General features: G+C 31.5%; 1 protein-coding gene across 1 annotated transcript in view; it reads right to left on the reverse strand.

The window, feature by feature from the left end:
• Window positions 1–21,231, reverse strand: part of LOC132708359 (uncharacterized) — a 37,834-nt gene extending 16,603 nt beyond the window's left edge. The window contains exons 1-7 of the mRNA XM_060680646.1: window positions 20,858–21,231; window positions 15,405–15,545; window positions 15,191–15,350; window positions 13,540–13,916; window positions 12,750–13,088; window positions 9,064–9,620; window positions 2,034–2,334 (exon numbers count right to left, since the gene is read on the reverse strand). Coding sequence (XP_060536629.1) covers window positions 2,034–2,334; window positions 9,064–9,620; window positions 12,750–13,088; window positions 13,540–13,916; window positions 15,191–15,350; window positions 15,405–15,545; window positions 20,858–21,049 — 2,067 coding nt within the window. The 5' untranslated portion in view covers window positions 21,050–21,231. The remainder of the gene's footprint in view (window positions 1–2,033; window positions 2,335–9,063; window positions 9,621–12,749; window positions 13,089–13,539; window positions 13,917–15,190; window positions 15,351–15,404; window positions 15,546–20,857) is intronic.
• Window positions 21,232–23,183: the final 1,952 nt, after the last annotated feature.

Genomic DNA, 23,183 nt, shown 5'->3' on the forward strand with positions numbered 1-23,183 from the left:
CTTCAAGCTTTTTTAAAAAGAATTATATGGATTGACTAGTGCAAATTTAAAAAAAAAAAAAGTTCAACAGAAGAAACACATACACACATACTTTTCGGTTACATAAACCACTATTTTGTTTGTTATATGAATATATGAATAATTTTCATTCAAGCATTCAATATATTGAAAATAGGATTCCTCAAGGTTAAGTTTTCAAGAGTTTTTTTTGGATTGATGCGTAAAAGCGAAACAAAAAAAGGACTAAACACAATTTTTGTAACCAAATGTATGAAGCATGAGTAAAGTAAGTGTTTGTTCCATACCAAATTGTTTATTAAACATAAGCAGAATATTTAAAGAAAAAGTATATTTGGATGGAACAATATTTTAACATGTTCCGGCATATTCATTTAAATAAACATTTGCATTTATTCTGTTGGAACGCAACCTTCGCTACGAGATTTTAGTAAAAAATAATCGCGTCACAAGATTTTATTGTTTTAATTATACGTTGTTAATTATTTTCATAAATCACTTAAATTTTGGCCTGATGGTTGATAATTCATATTCGCATTTCTTCATATTCATTATTTGCGCCCTTGGTTTTTCAGATGCGATTGCAATGCGATTTTTCTGTAAAACGCTAAATTAATTAATTAATTAACAAATAACACCTGCAAAAGTGTCCAAAAGTGGATAGATACTATGACTATTCATGATTTTTTGATTAAATTGTATAACAGTTAACAACGGGTACGTCAAAAATATACGGATGAAATGAAAAAGTAATTTCTGACCCAGGTTGTGAAGTGAAGGAGATTTTTATTTGTCCTTTACTGTACCGGAAAATTAAAATCTTTAATCAAAACCACTTAACTTTGGTTGACGGGACTACTATTTACTAAACTCAATAAAACTCATAAAACTGATAAATAAATATGATGTCTAATTGACTGATGTCTAATTATTTAAAAACTTGAATATACTCGGTAAATTTAAAATTTTGCACAAGATACCCAGTTATATATCTCGTTTAAACAGAAATAATGTTGACGACCAGTAGCAGTAACTATAATTTTCAAAACAACACTGTTAAAATTTAACAGGAAGTTGGTGGGAACTTAAAAATTTTCTTATAAAATCTTTAAATAATACTTCTGTATCAATGCTTGTTAAACTGAATTAATACCTTCGGTAAAGCTTTTTTAAAGTTGATTTTTGTAATAATCTGAATCACCTTAATATGAGAATTTTTTTTTAATGCATAAATTTCACATAAATCATCATTAATCATCATTTTTTAATAAATAATTTCAATTTAGTGCCAAGTGTTAATAACAGCTAGTAACTTTATCCTGGTTGATCTGAAACTCGTCTAGAGCATTAGATAATATCCTTTTTTTGAACTTTTATTTTTTGAATCGATAAAGTCCATTATGATTATTTACCTTTTATTTTTATTTGTTTACATTGCCGTTTCACTATAATATCTGTATTTTTGCAACAGACTCTGGAAATGATAGTTTTGGTTAGTTTTTTTTTTATTTCTTAAGTTCGTATTCCGAATTTTTTTTTTTTTTTTGGTATTGTTAAATCTACTACATAAATAAAGATTTTTCCTCTCTCTATTCTAAAACACCCAATTATGTACCAACGGGTCACTTTAAAACGTCATATTCATTAAGCAGTCTCGCAATGCTTTTCTTCCGGTACTTTAGTCACGAGTTGGTAGAAAGCGGAAGTAAATTAAAACACTGATGCTATTATGACGTTAGTCGTTTCTAATGGTCACATCACTCCGTCAATCAGTAAATCGTGGTGTTTTGAAATAATGTATAAAAAGAATAGTGATCGTTGAAAAAGTATAGCATGGAAGAAGTTTATAAATTTCTTCTGACACTCATCTAGAATCTCCCGTTGGTGCCAAAAGAACAAAAATTACCTTTCTTAAAATTTTAATACACGGGTAAGATTGTCGATAAAATCGGACTGATAAAACAATTACATTCCATATTTAGAGGATCTATTTACCACCCCAGATTTACACTTACTTTAAATCGCAAGTCGCCTATCGGTGCCCTGGCATAGGGTATGCCCACAAATTTAAAAAACGAACCGCCGTAGTAATCTGTACCTGTAGTTCCTCTAACCTTTCCCTGACAAGTATCCACTAAAACGCCACTCATCCTTTGACGTTTCGAAAGCAGCACCGGCAACGGGAGCGCGCCAATCAATGGAAACGAGGAAAATTGGGAAACAAACAGCGGAAAACCGGACGAGCGGTTATTCAATCGCGCGACGAGCGATAACTGGAAAAAAGTAAACAACGTGAACGTTCGATAACAAATTTTGCTTTACTATCAGATGTGACGGTCGCTGTTCCCACACACAACCGGTGCCGTAGTAATGCTCCAAGAGCTTTTAATATAACACGTTGATCCTGCTCCGGTTTACAGGGTGAACAGCGAACGAAAATGGATGTATTCCAAAGCTCGGGCTCCTTTCAGATTTGTGTTTGTATTCGCTTGATACGTACGGACAGCATTGACAGCTAATGGAACGTAGAAATCGGTCGATGAGATGCCAGTCTATGATAATTTCTATGTGTAAACCAGACCCATAGGTTGCCATTGTCAGATTATCGGTTTTCAATTAAGGGAGTCAGTGCATCTCAAACAGTTAAGGGTGTATTTTAAACTACAGCGTAGGCGCCTTGGTTTTTACCTGTCTAGAACGTTCTTGACTTCTCAAAAAAACCCACGGAGTAGGTAAAATATATAATTATTATTATTTTTATTGGCACTCCAATATTGCTTATTTAAAGTAACGTTCAAATCATTTTAGGGCGAAATTATGAATCGGCTGGTATAAAGTTACAATTACCATAAAATTTATCCTATGGGTAAACCTGTGGAAAACCGGACTGGTTTATTAATTGCCTTTTAACCTCGTCGTATTTAATATAATATTGGAAAGGTTTTCAACAGCAATAATTATTTTTTAATAATTATGCATCTACAAAAAGAATGTCAAACTGCTCCCACAAAATATATCTTCAATTACAAGACCGAGGTTAGAAACCTATTGGCAAATCCCTGCCGTCTGGGTTTGCCATCAAGAAATTTACCACGCTGATAAGTCTTAGACAAATCCCTAATTTGATTTTGGGTTCTACCTATCTACCGTTAAGGCTATATTAATTTGACTCCGGACTGTCTGCAGTCCTTAGAGATAACTTTCCTATCGCTGTTATAGACGCCTAGTGGAAGACTGTTCAATTAATATTACAAAGCTCTCTTGGTCTAAGCATGTTTAAATGATGCAATTTGCATGGACCATTTACATGAATCATAACTGGTACGTACTTAGTTTCCAAGATACGCGATGGTAAATATTGAAAAAATGACTTTTCTAACAGAGCTTCAAAGTCCCTATCATCCATATCCTGGTTACGCCTACAATGAAGCTGATAATGATCATTTTCATCACTTTCTTTAATATTACTTTTTTTACAACTGAGTTTATTGTGTATCACGCGGTTTAAAAGGTAAAAATACATTTTCTCAATTTTTATGAAAATAGGAAAACAACTCAAATTTGCACTTCAAGTAAATAAAAAAAATTGCAATTGTAATCTAGTTAAAGCAAGGCAAAAGATAAAATCTCTCTTGAATTTACAACTCCGCTTTAAGAGATGGAATCGGATTTCTAGCAATTTTAGTAAAATGAGTTCTTTATCATTTTAAACGATTTTGTGAAATTTAAACAAAATGGGGTAAAAAATAATTAACGTATTGTAAAAAACCGTTTTTTTAAGAATTAGTTCACATTCAGTTACTTTTTAAAGTATGTATTTCAGGTTAATATGATTTTATATGATCTTTTTTCTTTTCTTTTAAATGAGGAATCTCATAATCCTCGAAGGATTGGAGCATGTTTTTTGAAGCACTCTGTTAGCTGTTAGCTGTTAGTTGCAGTTTGAGACACATAATTAGGTAATTTCATTTGATTTTGCTAGAAAAGTTTTAATGGATCCAAATTTTTGCGTTCACTGGGACAGTGTTAGAAAATACACATAAATTACAATACGAATTAGTAAATACAATATTTATATTTATAATCAATATAATAATAACTTCTATTCTAGAACTAATATGATAACTTCAAAAACAAAAATAAAGAATTAAATCGAAATAGATATTTTGGATGATAACAAATGAATAAAAACGAACATAATTAAGGGCTTTAAATATACTTAATCCTCTTCGTTAGTTCTGAAGAAACGTAAAAAATGCTTTTATTTCATTACAAGGTTAGTGTGTTAATTTTATGTTGAACAGATGTGATGTTGCATAGTGGATAGGGTGCAAACTACTAAAAGAAATAGATTGGTTTAATTCGTTTGTTTTTTGCCTCCTTTCGCAATATTAAACACAATAAATTTGGTTTTTGAAACAGATTTCACCATTGTTGCTGCCTAGTTCGAAAGCTTTTCACAGGAGAGCAATAGATACATTATACTTGCTTAACAAACAACACTAAAATTGTATTTACTTCTGGATTTGCATAACGGCGCCAGCCAGATCTTTCAGTGCTGGAGCCATGAGTCTGGAGACAAGCCAACCTTATGAAACGAGTTCTATATGTTGTTTAATGCAACAATACTGCTTTTTTGTAAAACACAACGCTTTTAGTGCAGCTCAGTTATAACGACTTTTAACATGGCGTTGTCATATATTCCAAATCAGTATTGTCTTTCGCCCATCATTTGAGAAATTAAGGAAAAAGTCCGTAACCAAAATTTTGCGTAATGGAGAGAGTAATTTCAAGAATTTCCAATGTAAATTGGATTTATTTTTTTAAATATTATTTTAAAGAAAATCCATGATAATTATTTAATTTAATTAACTTATTTTTTTAATCTGATTTTAGAGAAATTTCTTTTTTTTGTATTTAGGATTATTGCTACGCTTTCTAGCGGATGTATGGATGCACGTAGAACATAAATTTCATTTTCAGGGATATTATGGCCAGGTTTTATTAAACAAGGAATTTTGGAAGCGATTTTCTTCCAGATATAATTGCTTACTTTGCTTAACCGGCAAACCGGTATAATGAACAAAGGAAGAACAGATATTTTCATTTAAAAAATGTGCAATATTAGGATAATATTCCTAACAGATGTGCTTAAATGTCAATTTATTTTCTTCTCTGGCAATTTAATTTTAGTGAATTTGATAGTTGAGCAGAATAATTTTTAATTGAGATATTAACCAAAACAAAATCTTGCAGTAGTATTAAAAACGATTTAAATCAGCATTTGGCAATTGGAAATATTTGAAAACTCGGCATAGTCTTACGTTCGTCAGTAACGCTGAACTGTGAAGCGATCGTCCTGTATACAACGTTCGTATTATTCCCAGTTTAGGATACGGTCAAATAATTACGTAAACCGCAATTAATCGATTGATTAAGTGTGGGGTGACAGGCTAAAGGTACGAAATGACACTCCAATCCGTGTAAGAGGCCATTATGATTATGGGGGAATGAAGGTATTGGCAGGTGAACAGATTGGATTGTCGCAGAAGTACGGGACAAGCGACAGCTTGTAGAAGATAAAATTAGATAAAATGTTCTCTAAAAGTTCCATTAAAATCTGCTGGTAATTTTAGGTGGTACAGATCTTTTACTCTTTCCATTTCTGCTTGTTAGTTAAGAAAATATATGTGGCGCGAGAAGCGAAAAAAAAAAAACAGTAAAAATTTATGGCAAATTTAATCGCAAATTAGCTCAATCCATTTGATCGGCAGTTACAAAAAGAAAACAATAACTGTAACTACACCGTCTGGCCTCACCATATGTCATTTCCGATATGATACTTTTTTATCTCAGTAACCTGACATTTAAAAATCGTTTCGTTTCATATAAATGTGTTCCGAACGAAGATAGCTTTAACTTTAATTATAATATATGAAATTTTATCTAATTTGAGCTCTTATAATAACCACGAGATTAGATTATATGTGCACTTCAATCTTTTAAATTTTATAGTTAAAGTATTTATTTGCTATGAATTTACTTTTACTTTATTCGGCATCATTAGTTATGAGACGCCGTGAAGGGCAAATATAATATAATAAAAAATTTATATAGGTATTGCGAAATTATAAAGTAATTGGAGTCATGTAATTGGAGTGTTTATTGTTCGCATATGATAATAACTTCATCGATAGAAATTCCAATATTCAATCAAAAATTTAAATAAAGTTCTATAAAAATCGAAATTAATTATTGCGGTTGCATCATCATTTAGCGCCTATTTTCATATAACCCTGTAAAATATTTGTTTATTGTATTTCATCATTATAAACCAATAAATAAATAAATATATCATATCTGTCCTTGTTTGCTTCAATTGGACACCTAAAGGTTAGATTTGCACCCAACTTGGACAGGAATTTTAACAACAGTTATTGTTAAATGTTGTAATAATTATTCTGGCAAAATGGTTTCTATAACATGCTAATTGTTAATCGCGATATAAATATTTTAAAACATAGATCAATTATACAGCCCAGGACCTTCAAGCTAAGAGGATTGTGTTATTTGAAAAAAGTTTTGCTAGTGACGTTTGTAAGGAATTTTTGCTCAAAAAAATGAAATGGCATTTCTTAAATGAAATTCGTTTTTGACTATTTTTTATTGATAAAGTCAATTAACAAAAATAATCATTAGAATGTACAAACTTCTTTTTTGTTTTTCCCGTTAATTTAAGACTGTTTTTAAATTATTTTGAAAAACGTCTAGTCTGTAGCAACTATTCATAACGTGAAGAGTAAAACTAAGGCTTATTTTGAAAATATACTAAATAAAATTGCGATTCAGAACCTAGGGAACGAAATAATTTAGAGTATAATGTTTGAATGGACTTTCCAAATAAAAAATGAAAAATCAGATTCATCCTATATAAATATTACAAAAAACAAGGGAGAAATTGTTAGATAATTTAGTTATCAGAATAATTGCTAGATTTGTATACAACATGTAAGTTATTTTAACGTCCAAACAGTTGGCGCTTTTCATTTAAAATTACATTGAGTATTAGATATTTCCTTGTGTATGTTTCTACATTTTGATGCAACTTTCATATTATTTTATTTAGAAAACCAATACTAGATAACTGAACAACCGCTGATGTATTTTTTTGCATTAAAATATTTATCAAATATATTTTACTCCCTTTCTGATTTGTTGATTTTGCACGGATATTTCTTTAGAAAGTGAGAAACAAACTGGACTAAATTCTCCACAGTTGGGGTTGAACAGTTGCAAACCAAGCCTTAACGGGCTTCATACACCTTTCTTTTTTGGAAACAGTATCATACCAGGACTTTCCGCTTACTACTACGACAGTGTCATCCGCAAAACACATCCAACTTCCGGCAACTGGAACAGGCACTGTGATCCGCGGAACCCCAAACTCTATCGATCTGGGCATCCTGCTACTCTCACCGATTTTTAGATGGGTTCTTTCTCGGAGATATGATTTTAATAGATGATATGTTATTTGAACTTTAGTCGGCGGAATTTGATGTTTTACAGTATTACAAGGCCTGCGCCATTTTGAAAGCACGGGTTTATGTGACGCCTGAAGGGGACATCTATAATTACGCCAGGTGGTTCTTTGAAATTGTTTTTAGTTAAATAGTTACATTGTCGAAGTTCGGAAACAATATTATTAGGTTTTAATTATATACTTATATATTTATTATTTAAAGACACTAAATTACACAAACAATTTAACATAATATAAATAAGCGATTTAAGGAGGGATGAAGAATAACAAAATGCAAAAAATAAAAGAAGAAGTACAGTGGTAGTTGTCCATAATCTACAAGAATCTGAAATTTGAATCTGTATTCGTTGGTTATTATCATCATCATATGTTAAGAACACTATAAAGCGATTTTTTTTTCAAGGAAACTTCCACAGGCTACTATAATACTTTTTACAAAACTTCTGGATTCCTCCTGCGTCGGTTTTTGCTGAGTCGAACTTGCTGACGTTTCGCCAATCGTCCTGTTGGCTTCTTCAGAGGTTGACTGAAACTGGCTCGTATTTTACTCTATATCTGCTTATATATTGTTTGAGGGGGGGCGGAGCTAAATGAGGGACATAAACACCGTCTCGGACGACTGATTGCCATATTGGTGACAGGTAGACACCTGAGTCGTGGTTAACATTGTTAGGTTGTTTATAGATTTCTATAGACGCTCGGATTTTTCGTTGGTAGAAGAACTGATTACATGCAAGAATTTTAGTTTTATCGAATAAAATTTTATGTCCGGTCTCCGATGTATTCTTTACCGCATATGTATGGAATGCTGTAAACTCCTGCCATCTCAAATGGAATTTTGTCTTTGACGGATCGAGGATGTTGAGAGATTTTTGGACAAGCGGCAAATCTGGTTTTGATGTTATACTTATTTAGAACTTTTGATATGTGGTCAGTGATATTTTGAATCACTTTGACACAAAATGAAACGCCTAAGAAATGATCCTCAGCGTATTTTTCCGCAAAATAAAATAAATACGGGGTAGTTTCACCCTTGAATTCTGGTTTGGTACAATGCCTAATATAGTACAAACTCTTATTTAAACTAAGGACGAGGTTGCACGTTATGAATTTTTATTTTACTTTGTTAAAAACCATTTATTCTAATATCTAGTTAGTAGCATTTTTCGATTATCAAACGATTAATTAAATAGTAATCAACATAAAATATATAATTAGATCGTAACAATAATTCCATACATCATAACAAATATTTTTAATATCATATTTGCAATAAGAAAAATATTCCAAAAGTAACTAGTATTAACGTTTATCAACCATAAATAAATCAATTCATTAATCATTCAACAGGAATTCAATTATTCCTAAAATGTTTCGTTTTACAGTTTTTAAAAGAAAATTAAAAACACTGGGTTTTAACCCTTGGGGTGATTTAGGGTGACGGGATACTTTATCGCTAATTTTGTTCAATTTCAAACGCTCAGAACTTTGAAAATTTTATTGATTACACTTTATAATATAAATCGTACAATTTGTTCCAAAATTTCAATCTCCCTGCGTCAACATCCGAAATCATGTTTAATTCTGTGCCAATATGGAGCATTCGAATTTCGTTCGGTTTGATCGGAGTCCACTTGGTGCAGCACAAAATCGGTTCAACGTCCGGTGTGGGGTTTCCAGTTCTCGCAAAATTTGTCCACAATTTCAAAAATCGTTGAACGTAAATATCTTCCTGCGAACCCTTGGCTATTGGCACAGCGAAGAACGCGTTAAATAGATAAAACAAATCGTCTGCGTGGGAGGCACCATTAATATTTCTTTTCGGCAACTCTGTCAGCAATTTAGCCAAAACATTTCGGAGTGGCGTTAGAAAATAAAATATTTTAATCAAACCCAGCACGATCAAAAATATTACTTTGTACGGCGTCACGCAGAGGTGCTTAAAATAATTTAGTTTGGAATCTAAATCCATCCTGTATGCATATATTGGTTGCGTGGAGTGTTCACATTCTAGCCGCATCGTCTTGCGAACGCCGTTCAGGAACAAAGAATCTCCCGTTATCTACAAAAGGAGCTTTATAAAGATAAAGGCCGAAAAACGCATTTTTAGTGAAAATGTTCTTAGCATTATTTCAGAGAATTCAATTCAAGCCGGTTACAGACAATGGACGATAATGCAGAGTACCTGAAAAAGAATGGACCATAATTTACTGTTTTTTTTTTTTATGAAAATAATTTGATTTAGCTATATTTACTTTTATCCAAAATTAATATTAAGGGAGTTACCTCTTTTAAATTTGAACGTTAAAATTAGGTATTTGTCTATCGCCGTCTGTAACGGGAAAACCGCATAACGTTCTTCGTTTTTTTTAAGAAAAGAAAAGAACGTAACTATAAGAACAAAATATGTTGATAGTTATACAATATATATGTGTGTGTGTGTGTGTTTATAGTTAAGCAAAATCAAAATATAATACTGCAATTAAGGTCAAAAAACAATGTTTTGAGTTTTTTTTCTTACGACAAAATTCTGTGACTATGAAATTAGTACGTGGAGGTGTTAGGACAAAAAAATAATCAAAATGTATTCATTAAAAGATGAATAGATAAAGAGAAAATGTCAAACATATTTGTAAATATTCATAATTATAAAGTAGGGAATAACTCCTGTTATAAATCAAAACCACAAATATCGAAAAAAAGTATAAAAATTGGTGGCTACAATCAATACCCATTTATTAGCCATTTCCTATAAATTCTGCTGCTAGGTTTCGAAAATTAAAAAACTAAGTACTGTCCAGTTCTGAGCCTGGATAAAATGTGAAGTAATGCGACACGAAAACTCGTAACTATCTTCGGCTAGAAAAAATACTTTTTCCTCTTTTTAACCGTACAAAAAGTATATGTTTCATTTAAATATTTGAGGAAAAACGTAAACTTTGTGATTTCTTCGAAAAACACCGAGTAGCGAGAACGTCAGAAATCTGAAAGACATATTAAAGAGCACAAATCATCAACATTTGTTAAATTTCATTAAAACCCGGAGTTATTGCTATTCCAAAGATATTTTAACAATAACTGATGGAAATTTTGATTTTCTATTTAGCACCTGTTTCAGGAATTTAAATGTAATTTTCAGCCATTTATCTTGTTTTTATTCCATTTTTTTCCCAAAACTGTACGACAAATCTCTCAAGATATTGCCTTGTCATGCTTAACTGATCACTCTGTACATATTTAGTATTTTAAGTTGGTTTTGAAATAATACTTCTGAAAAATATATTAGGCTATTGTGTGACTAAGAAATTTGTTTAAACCGTTAAAAAAGATTTTTTTGAAATAATACTTCTGAAAAATATATTAGGCTATTGTGTGACTAAGAAATTTGTTTAAACCGTTAAAAAAGATTTAAGATTTAAGAGTCATTATTTAAAAATTGATTTAAAATTTGTACACGTTTTTTTCGGAGGGTTTTTTAAAAAGTTTTAATACGATATATTTTATTTTTTACAAATAGTTAAAGAAAATGTTGTTTGATCACCAAATAATAATATGTAATTGATTTTATTAAGAATTACAGTGATAAGTAAAGTAATTTAACCAAGAGAACACCTTATTCTCCATTTATAGAAGTGAGCAAGAGAAAGACAAGAATCTCGATTAGATTAGCGGTATTTTCGTATTGTAAAATTTATCTATCAGGCCGAGTTTGCTACGTTGCGCATGCTTTTAATATAAATTATTACTATTAAGCAAGCTATTGTAGCATTATGGCATTTAGATAATATGGATGTGGGCTATTTCTAATTCTAGTCAGATTCCCCAAATAGCACACAAATTTTGTTATTCGACTAAATAGTTATATATTTGCTTTATTGTTACTTCCTTTAAGAGCAAATAGTCAAATAAAGCTCGCCAAGGTCATCAATATGCTTGAGAAACTGATATACTAAAGTGCCTTGTAGTTGTAAATGAGACTGATTAATAAAACATTTTTAATCATATTTATCATAATAAAAACAAAATTTTATTTTTTGTAAGAACTTTATAACAAGATTTTATAATTTTTCTTCATCAACGTATTTTAAATTTATCTCAAGATACTGTAAATCAAATAAGTGGAATCTATTATCACAGATTTAGAACATCAAAATGTACATTCTAGTTCTTCTAAAAGCAAACTAGAGCTTGGAACTTACGATAAATAGAGATTGAAGTGACGAATAAGATACCACAGAGCTGTCCGAAAGCAGTAAATTCCTCTAATATTAGTCATTTTGCATGAGAGCGTTTTAGTATTTTGAATGACAAAATTCTTAATCTTCAACCACAACTTTGTTATATATCAGAATTGTGTTATAAAATTAATTTCAAATTCAGTTTAATCTTATATATATGTCGTAAGGGATAAAAATGATTTAATTCATATCGCTATGTTTTCCATTGTTCAAATTGAAATGAACTTCATATTTGTCATTGTAATAAATACAAATAATCACATTAATATCAATAAAGTTTCAATATAGTTTAAAAGTTTTGATTGTAACCCCGGATTTGGCTTCAGATTGTAACAGAACGTAGCGCAATGTTTTTTAATTTTATTAGAAACAAATATTTTCAAAAATAATAAATATTTTTTTCTTTAAAATTTAATCTACAAATGTATATGTATAAAGTCAGTAAAGTTGAGTAAGAGTATTTAATAATCGGAGCCGTAATGGTGCACGAAGTATAATATTGTATTATATACCTATCCATTTTAAGCGAAAGCCTGTAAACCATGAACCATGAACCAAATAATTTAGTATTTAACAAATCAAAACAAAAATAATTTGGTTCTTGATTCTTACAAAATAAAAATTTTTTTTATAGTGTTGTCAAAGAACACAGAGATTTAATTTATTAAAAAACTTTATGTAACGTTTTTCTAAAATGGTAAATATTGTTATGTAATTATCATGGACGATCATTATATAACATCTATTGGATACAATTGTTTTATGAACTGGTGCCTTTTCTATGTACATAAGCGTCATATTAAAGGTTGCCAGTTATTTTTAAAATAAGAGAGTTATATTAAAAGTTGTTATATAGCAAGGTATATGCCAATTTTTGCGGCGTTTGTCTACTTAGGTCTTGGTTTAAATAATCAAAACCAAACTAACTAACCAAAACTAAACCTTGGACATACCTCGTAAGTTCTTTGAATATTTTCTTCACTACTGTCTTCGTCCCCAAAATAATATCCTTGTATCTCACTAGCGACTTGTATGGACTTCTCACTGCCCGCTTTCAAATGTAGGTGGTGTGGTATTTGCATTTCAAAGTTCTTAGGTGGCGTCAGTGTCGGATTTGACCCCCTAAACAACTCGAAAACTACTCCTTCATTACTATTGTAACCTATGATCATTGGAATCTGATGCATTCTTCCGGAGCTCATTATTTCGAAAGGATGTTCCGTTAAAAAGGCGTCATCCGATGGTTTCTCAATTACAGGAGTGAACGGACGCACAACTGCTGGATAAAATACCTGCCCAAAAAAATGTGGAAATATGGAAATATATAAAAAGTGACAAATCATAAATGAAACAAAAGGAAACAAAATATAAAAACTTTTTTAAAATTCTTCACTTACATGTTAGAACTGCTTGCCGAGCAGTGGTTGATATATTCACATGAGGAAAATTTTCTGTAAATAATTTGGTGCATCGCCATCAGAACCAAATTGTGACATTTTACTTTTTGCCGCCTCGAATTAAATAAAGAAGGTTTTTATAATGAAATAGCGATAGCTCAGATTAGCAGATATAGATAATGAAATAGTGATGACAAAATGTGTTAATAACCATATTAACAAATTTCAACAGGTCATGGATTACAACTCACCGAGAAATTGATAATAATAATAAATTGACACAGAGCGTGCCGTCATGTATCTTTGTTTTCGAAAAAATTATTGGCTAATAAAATAACGAACTTACGTCATAAAATTTTGTATAAGCTTTCAAAATGCTGCGGCAGCTTTCTCGATTTAGTTTTTCCAGTATCTTCTTCTCTGAAGTTTCCTTGTAACCGATCAGCTCAGCAATAATCTGGGCATTTGGTTTTCCCATGGTCCACGGACAAATTGCGCTACCGCTTTGCATTATAGCTTTGTGGAATAGACCTTTTGTAGTTGGTGAAAGGGTCAGAAAATGTACCGCCGAACTGCCAGCGCTTTCACCAAAAATTGTCACATTTTCTGGGTCTCCACCGAAATTTTCAATATTTTTCTGAACCCACCGCAAAGCTTGTCTCATGTCTTTTAAACCAGCATTTCCTGGTATATCTAGAGACTCATCTTCAAAGCACGAAAATCCTGAAAATATTTTAGCATTTTAATTACAAATATCTAATATTTCTAATTTCAACTTAATCAATGCTGAATTTGGCGATATTTTAAAAAATACTTCTACGATATTATAGGTTAGAAAAGAGAGGGTGGAAATTTCATTTGTAGGGAGCTAATGTCCTCTTGTATAACACAAGCAATCCCGTTTCAATAATTCTAAGTTTGATAAAATGAGTTCGGACGCCCCCACCACTTCCAGTTTAGAGGTTGAACAAAAACAATTTAAGGATAAAGAATTGAATTTATCCCAGCTTAAAAACGGTGCCCAGTTGAACTATCTACAACGTAACATCCAACTAATTTCCCGCATTTTCGCTTGACTACTTTAGTAATAATTTTCTTTACTTCTAATCTAGTTAAGGTAGAGTGCGAGTGCTCTTCTTAATTGACCATCCGGTACAACGACGAATCGACCACCATAAACAAACCACCCTTATACCTAATCCATACACTTTAAACACCACAGTCTGTAGTGCTGATAAGTATTCTGGTGCGGAGAGTACAGAAGCCGAGTGGGCCAAGTTCCGACGGGCACTTATCGTAGTTCAGAAAAAATGAAATTTAAAAAAATTGTTCTCATATTTCTACATTTATTTATTTATTTTATTTATTATATTTATTTATGCGGACAATGTCACATTTTTTCTACAGGGTCCCACTTTGAAATAACTAATATTTCTTGTAATTCTTAACCAATTTAGACATTAAGCACCGTCTTGATGGAAAGTCTTTCATTAATTTAATGAAAAATAGTTCCCCAATTCTTTGAACCTTAGCATTACAGTTTAAATGAAATTTGCAGTTTGTTTCAGCAATAAGGATTTGTAAAATTCTAGAAACACATTTATGAGATATTTTTTATTGTGTGCATGTTTACTTAAGTTTCCTTGTGTTTACTTGTGGACGATAGGGAACAGGGAATTCGATCTTCGAGGTATCAGTTTTCGAATTAATTGACGTAAAATATACATAAAATCATAATTATTACTATTAAACCGTTTCTGGGCAATAAGGAGGACTAGGTGGTCCTCAGAAATGACCTACTGTGGCCAAAATAAATTTATTAACCACTTATTTCAAAGCCCTCAAACATCATCACAATCTTCAGTGCAATCGAAATAAGCATCTTTTTTATCAAAACAAGTGAAAGAAAATGGTGCACCTTTTATGATAAAGGGTTCGAAAATTATTATCAGAAAGTCATTCAGCTTCGTGTATTTGGTTATCTGAGATTTACCTACCAAATATAGAGAGTCTGTAGTTAATGGAAACAAGTACCACATCTTGCGTCATAAAATAATCCGCGCCGTATATCTCGCTTTTGTTATATCCGTTCATAAATGCTCCTCCGTGAATGAATACCATGACCGGCTTTTTTGGTAGCTCACCATAAGCTGGTAGCTACATTACATTAAATTCAAATATCTAGAATACCACTGCAAAAGATTCATTTACCTGCCTAGAAAACACATTTAAGTGCAGGCAATTATCTTCACGACCTACGAAGAGCCTCGTGGCAATGTCTTGCTGTGGACATGCCGGGCCATCCTTGTATGCATTTTTTATGCCTTCCCAAGCTACAGGAGGTCGAGGTGCCTAAAATTCAATACAAAATATTATATATATATATATATATATATATATATATATATATATATATATATATATATATATATATATATATATATATATATATATATATATATATATATATATATATATATATATATATATATATATATATATATTACTGAGAACTACAGCACTATTTACAAATCTTCTGTCAGTAAGTCAGTCAACTAGTTTCAGTAAAGCTCTGAATAAGCCAACAGGATGATTGACGAAAGGTAAACCAGTTCCATACATCAATAATCGGCGCAGGAGGAATCCAGAAGATTTGTAAATAGTATTACAGTGGGCTGTGGCAGTTTCTTTGAAAAATTAACCACAGAACTACAAGAACTACTGACTTGGTGTTTATTACAATACAGCAGGACTACGCAAATTATCATAGGTGTTGGGTCTTAACAAATCAGAAATGTGCATATTTTAATTAAAATTGAATTATTTACTCAAGACGTCACCAGTTGGACAAGCGTCTTAAGCGTTCCTAGAGTAAAATATCAGCATCCATGCAACATCACGTATTTTTTGACATATTTCAATTTGTTTTAGTGCACTTTATTATTTCAAAATATTTTACTTCAATAAACAATTTTAAAAATGTAAATAGGAGAAAAGTGTTAATCGCGACAATTAAGTTAAACACCAAAACAGAAACTCTCTTGGGAATGTCGTCAGGTATGGTCTGTTCATAGATATAAGAAAGTGACCAATTGCTTTTGAATGTGATTATCCAAGGGTGGTCATTAACATACAATGCAACAAGATTATTACCTAAAGTTTCTACTAACTAATTTTACACCTACCTGTGTTTAATATTCTTTGGTTTGGTATACTACTTAGTTTAAGTTTATTAGTAATCATTCTTATTTCGTGTGCAATACAGCGTGTGTTGAATCGTGTGCGAATTATGCAAAATATGTGATGTGCAAAATGTAGAAAATATTGAGACTAATGAAGTTATAAATAATGTTTATTTGACTCTCATTGAACGTGGTGCCAGCAAGCAAGCATCTTTAGAAGAAACGGCCACATTGACAAAAATTCCAACGTCAACTGTATGGAAAATTATGAATAATCCCATTTCAGCGAGGAAAAAAAGAAGCGATGCTAACATTTTCTCGAGCGTAGATGAAAGTGATCAAGATATAATACGGCGTAAAATTTACCAGTTATACGAGGAACAAAGCGTGGCTACATTAGATATCTTAATTAGAAGGCTTAAAAAAGACGAAACCGGTGTTAAATGTGGCAGAATTACTTTATGGAAGTGTATTCAACACATGGGTTTTAGATTAAAAAAAAAATGACAAAAGGCAAGTTTTAATGGAATCTTTTAGAATTCGGAAATGGCGACGGGAATATCTAGAAAAAATTAGGATTTACAGAGAACAACAAAGGCCAATTATTTACTTGGATGAAACCTGGTTCGACATTTATGATACCCCGGAAAAGGGTTGGGTTGACTCAACTGATAAGTGTAAAACAAACGCGCCATCAAAAAGAGGTAAAAGAATAACTATTTTGCATGCTGGCTCTAAAGGTGGTTGGATTTATTTGAAAGTTGGTTTAAAAACAAACTAGTTCCAAACATTCCTCTTAATAGAGTCATTGTAATGAACATTGCAAGTTATTACAGTAGGCAGTTGACTAAAACCCGTTCCTCATGTGACACAAAAGCAACAATCCAAACCTACATGTATAATAACGACATTTATTTTCACGAAGATTATACCAAAAGCAATTAATTGAGGTTCTACAAAGCTTGAACATACAAAAGGAATACGTCTGTGATAATTATGCAAAAAATCTAGGGTATACAGTTTTAAGGCTTCCACTTTACCACTGTATATTTAATCCCATTGAACATGTTTGGCACCAAATGACATCTGCCATTCGTCGTAACAATGTTTTCCCCGTGTTAACTCCAATGTCCTCAAACTTATAGAAACCGAAGTTTTTAACATCTCTCCACAAAGTTGGGCAAATTCTGTTAAACATATAGAAAAAGAAGAACAATTGTATATATTGCAAATAATATAGACCAAATAATAATTAGAACAGGCGATGATAGTGATAGTGATACTGATATATTATGTGAATAATTTTAAGTAATTTAAGTAGGTAATAAAAATAATTTGTAATTTTATTTTAGATTTAAACATAAATACATACATAAATAAATAAATATTGTTTAGTATCTTTCCCAACAAAACCCCAAATAATTAAATTCTAAGCAAAGTACGGACCTGTTCGGCCATATTTCATTCTTACAGCATGCCCGGGTCTTTCCTTAATTCGTATCAGTTAGTCACTTTCTTATATCTATGAACAGACTTTAGGTAGGTTGATCGAACTCTTTTCTTATACGTTGAGCTTTCGGAAACGTTTATTTCCTTTTTCAAGGTGTCTAAAGTGAGTTTAAATTGTTACGTTAACATTCTAAAGTAGAGAAAATTTTGATATTATTGCCCAAGCAATATAATATTTTACAATTACTTATTCGGCTACATTATTAGTTGGAGTTTAAAATTTTAAAAATGTTGCCAAATAAATAATTGTCAAATATACTACTACTACTATACTTCTGTGTGAGTTTTCAGCAAAGGTTGTAATAACCTTAAATTCGTATAATTGATTTATTATGAAGTTTAGGCTTCTATTTTTGTTGTTCTTAGTCAATAAATTTCTGCAGTGAACTCTTTGAAATATTCAAGCGCCCGTTCACATTCTTTCAGGAAATCTCTCACCTGTTACTCACGATTCTAAAAGACAATTGTTTAAGTATAAAGGTATAAATTATTATTCATCATCCATTATAAATAATTTTTGTTAGAAAGATAGGCACAATATATCAAGAAGGATCAAAAAGTTTTGCCAATTTTTAATACAATCGGCATGTCAACGAGTAACTTTTAGGTATTTTGTTAAACATTTGCTTTGGAAAGTAAAATTAATGTTTTTTTATTAATATCTAAGAAAACCGAATTGGACTGCAATCGCAATTAAAAATAAAAATGTTTTCTTAGCTAGGCAGGGTTAGAAAAAACATGCAATAAATTTTTGTGATTAATATAGCTTTTAATAACTTTAAATTTTTAAAAAAGCAATTCTGATGAAAGCAAGTCAGATCTAATATTGATTAATAGAGTTCTTGAGCAGTTAAATTTTATTGAAGACACCTCACCATATACTCGACAATTTCGACAATTTTGCAAGCATTCCCAGTGAATGTAAATCGTAATTCATCATCCATTATAAATAATTTTTGTTAAAAAATAGTAGTAAACACAATATGTCATGTCATATCACAAAATTTTGCAAATAATTAATAACATTGTCATGTCAAGTACCTTTTTTTACCAGAACCGCTTAGATATTTTACTAAACATTTGTAGTCGAAAACGAAGTAAATGGTTTTTCGTAATTATCTAGAGAAATTGAATACAATAGCGACTATAAACAAAGTTGTTTTCTTTTCTTATTCTACGTTACGTCGTAAAAGGGGTGAGAAAAAATAGTCATTTTTTCAACATAACTTTGCACACTGTACAAAATTCACAATTTGCAAAAAAGTTAACATCCCCTTTAAGACGTTTTATTGTAGTCCGCCAAAATAAATTTTCTGAACAAAATTCTTAGAGAGCTACGGATCTTCGCACGCTTCTGTGAAAACGTATAAACGTATATATCAAAAAATATTCACTTCGCGAGTGTAATTTTTCCCCAGCTGAATATTAATAAGGATTTTTTAAATCGTGAAAACACAGCAATTATACAGAAGGCACAATATTTTTCAATAAATACACATCGACAATCGAATGTTTCCTACAATTTATCATACATGTTATTTGAAGTGCGTTTTTTTTGTGACACCGCTTATCTGACCTTCGGTAAAGTTATTATGGTTTAGTGATTAAAATCCCATCGGATCGAATTGGAACTATGCATTAGATGAGTAATTTTCATGAAATTCGTTTTAATTGTGTATGCATATGTTGATTGGTGAATATTTTAACTTTGGACTTCCATATTTCCTAGTGTAATTTCAAAACAGAAACTAAACGGATGTATATTCTGTTATGTGCGGAAACTCTGGGAAATATAGTATCAAAAATATGTTTTTAAATTTCGTATGTTTTGCGGTTTTTTATTAATATTTTCATTATTCACAATTTCAAAATTTCATTTTTTTAAATTTTTGAAGCAGAAAATTTCTGACAATTCTAATATATATTAACTATTATATATATATTAACTATTATGACTAATTAGTCACGAGTTTATTTGGTACGAGCGGGGCACAGCGGAGCGAGTGTTTAATAAACGAGTGACTTAAAAAGTTTGCCAAACGTGTTGCGTACTATACTTTTTCTACAACCGTTAGTTTTTGGGTACATTTTTGCAAAACAACACGAATACATTCACTGACATGAAAGTCAGAATTAATAAACGTCAAAATTCAAGCCGTGCGTTCAAATCTCCGAAAAGATTCGATTGCTCCCAAACCCGTGCGGTAATATCCCGAAAATGTCCGAACTGGTTCGGATCCGTGGGAGAAGACAGTGATGCTTTCCGCACGCTAGATCGGTGTATAATTTTTTAGTTCGAAATTATAGAAAATGTCGCCATGAAGAAAGCTGCAATTAATACAGGTTTTCGAGGGGCATCAAATTAACATTGAGGTATGGGAAATGGTAAGAGATACAGCTAACTCAAATTGTGGTAAATCTGCCTAGCCATGAGCCCGATAATATTCCGAAAACATGACAGAAAAACCAAAACTTTGGTTTTTGATTATATTTTTTTACCAGTTCATTTTGATTTTTAGAAAAAATATACAATATATCAGCTATCAAAAGCTGAAGCTCATGCAATTTCAATGAGAACTTATTTTTTGATTTTTCTAAATTTTAAAATGGTAAAAAGATAAAATTGACAAACGGAAATTTCAATTTTTCACCATTTTTGTAGCGAAGATAATTCTAATTTTATAAGCAAATGAGCTACTCTGTATCTCTTACCGCTTCCGTGTTCCTAATTTGATGAGTGGAATTTGAAACACCCAGTACATGGAGTCAAATTTATGGGATTAAATGTAACTGAAGCTGATAGTTTGTAAATAGAATTATAGTAGCCTGTGGAAGTTTTTTGGAAAATATTAAAAATTATTGTTTTTTTTTGTTCTTTTATTTTAGTAACTTATAATGCGATAGTTACGCCATCGTTTCAATACGCTTTTATTTTCAAACATTATAGGAAAAACTAACATGCCATTCACTTACCTTGAATCTCAAATCTCCGACAGGCGCTTTGGCATAGGGAATTCCCAAAAATTTGTAATATACATTGCCGTAATAGTCACTGCCCGTGGTTCCTCTTAACTTCCCTTGCTCTACGGTAACTAAAATGTCTTTCATAATTTTCGATCTATCGAATCGAATGGACGAGCACGAACCTATTTTGTTTACAATCATCGACTGACGATTAACTTTTTGAGTAGCGCAGCTTGTATTTGATAATATTGTAATCAAGCGAATACCGTGACGTATAAATTACCATCATTAACAAATTGGGTTTGCATTGTGCTATTTGCTCGGGTAATATATTTAAATGGCGTGACTTATTGAGTCGTAAGAGACATGCAACATATGTACTATCTTACTTGAATGCAAGACTAGATAGACTCATGCTGCACATGGTGGGGGCTGTGAGGTATATCGGAGGTCTGGCTGTTTTTTTTTCAAATGGAAGGGAAGCTGGATTACTCCACCCCCCCAGTCTATCCCTCAATAAGGCTCTCATAATTTTCCATGAGATCTTTGAAATGATTATACGAACGGTACATCAGAAATGAGGTGCTTACCGATAAGTAGCTAAGATGTAAGATAAGAGGGACCTTTGATAAAACCACCGTCCTTAAAATTCTACATTCACTAGCTGCAAAGCACACCTCGAGTACTGGATGAATATTTAATATTTTTAATATCATATTTGGAAATATTGTAACAAATGAACACCTTCACAGCCTTCGATCACACATTACCAAAATAAAGTGCCAATAGAAAATTGTTTAAGTTCGTTCGGTGTTTAATTATGCTCCCGGATTTAAGTGTTGCTTCAATATCCCATTTATCACTTTATAACTCAAAAATGTTATTTTACTGGCTTTGATAGGCTTTCTTACACACTATTTTATATGTACATGTACATGTACTAGAAGAATAGTCTGGTTTAAAAAAATAATGATAATATATGTTTATTCCGTCTACTGACGTTCATCGAATAAAAATTTTGTAAAATGTTTCCAGGAATTTCTACATAATTTATATAACATCAACGTCATACATATCAATCTTAGACGTTTAATTTTTGATATTCTTTTTTTTGCTGCTTGCTCTTATATTTATTTTTAATAATTCGTTCACTATTTTATCTTTATGCAATTATATTTATTATGTTATTTATTGGTTCGAGGCTCAGAGAAAACTTTTGAGATGTTTTTTAAAAGCCTATGAATGATGTTGAGATTATAAGTCTATGTCTTAAATCTTCATCTGAGATATTATAAAAATGGGTCAGTAAAACGTGTGTGATATTTGGCCTATTTGTTTTTTACACTTACTTGTTATAAAATTTCCCTTTTCTCTATTTGTTGTATTGTAGGCATGATTTATATTTTGTAGTTTGATTTTGTTTTCGAACATGTTTATAACCGTTGTTTCACAAAATAACTAACTGCCTTACCGCTAAACATTTCGATTTCCGAAAGAGCTCTAGAGAAGATTAAAATACCCTCACCACCATCTATCCGCCCATAAACGAATTACCCGTCGACCAGAATCCGACAAGTGGATACGTACGACCCCGCAAGAGTGAGCCACAGAGTAATAAATTAATGCAATAAGAGGGTGCTGGACGAGAAGATCGCAGTTAGCGAGTATTCGAACCTGTGAGATGTAATTTTATTTTTTTGATATTTGTACCCCTTCAATAGCAAATTGTTTAAGTTCTGTGTTTAATTATTATCATGAATTTAACCGTTGCTTCACTTGTTATTTGAAAGACGATTTTTTAAGATGTATATTCGGGACCCAAAATACACACTAAAGTGTTAAACATTTGGTGTATATTCAAAATATTTTTCTACTCCCGTCGGTAAACTACCTAATTACACACCGATCTAGCGTGCGGGAAGCGTGACTTTTCCACGTTTCCCACGGATCCGAGCCACTTCGGACATTTCCGGGATTTTACCGCACGAGTTTGCGAACAATTGGATGTTTTCGAAGATATTTGCTACGCTTTGAAGTTTGACGTTTATCAATTCTGACGCTCATGTCAGTGAATATATTCTTGTCGTTTTGCGAAAATGTACCCAAAAACTAACGGTCGTAGAAAAATTATATATGCAACACGTTCGATAAACTTTTTAACTCACGAGTTTATTCAACACTCGCTCCGCTCGTGTCAAATAAACACGTGAGTCAAATGCCGTTTGTTGCATAATATACTATTTAAAAATATTTGAATTTGAAAATCAGTGGCTTTAGGTTGTTTACTGTTTGTGTTTATTTCATTTAAATTTTGTATCCTTTATTATTCCCAAAT

The sequence above is a fragment of the Cylas formicarius genome, unplaced genomic scaffold (genome assembly GCF_029955315.1).
Source record: "Cylas formicarius isolate icCylForm1 unplaced genomic scaffold, icCylForm1.1 PGA_scaffold_10__41_contigs__length_53128322, whole genome shotgun sequence".
NCBI classification, from domain to species: Eukaryota; Metazoa; Arthropoda; class Insecta; order Coleoptera; family Brentidae; genus Cylas; species Cylas formicarius.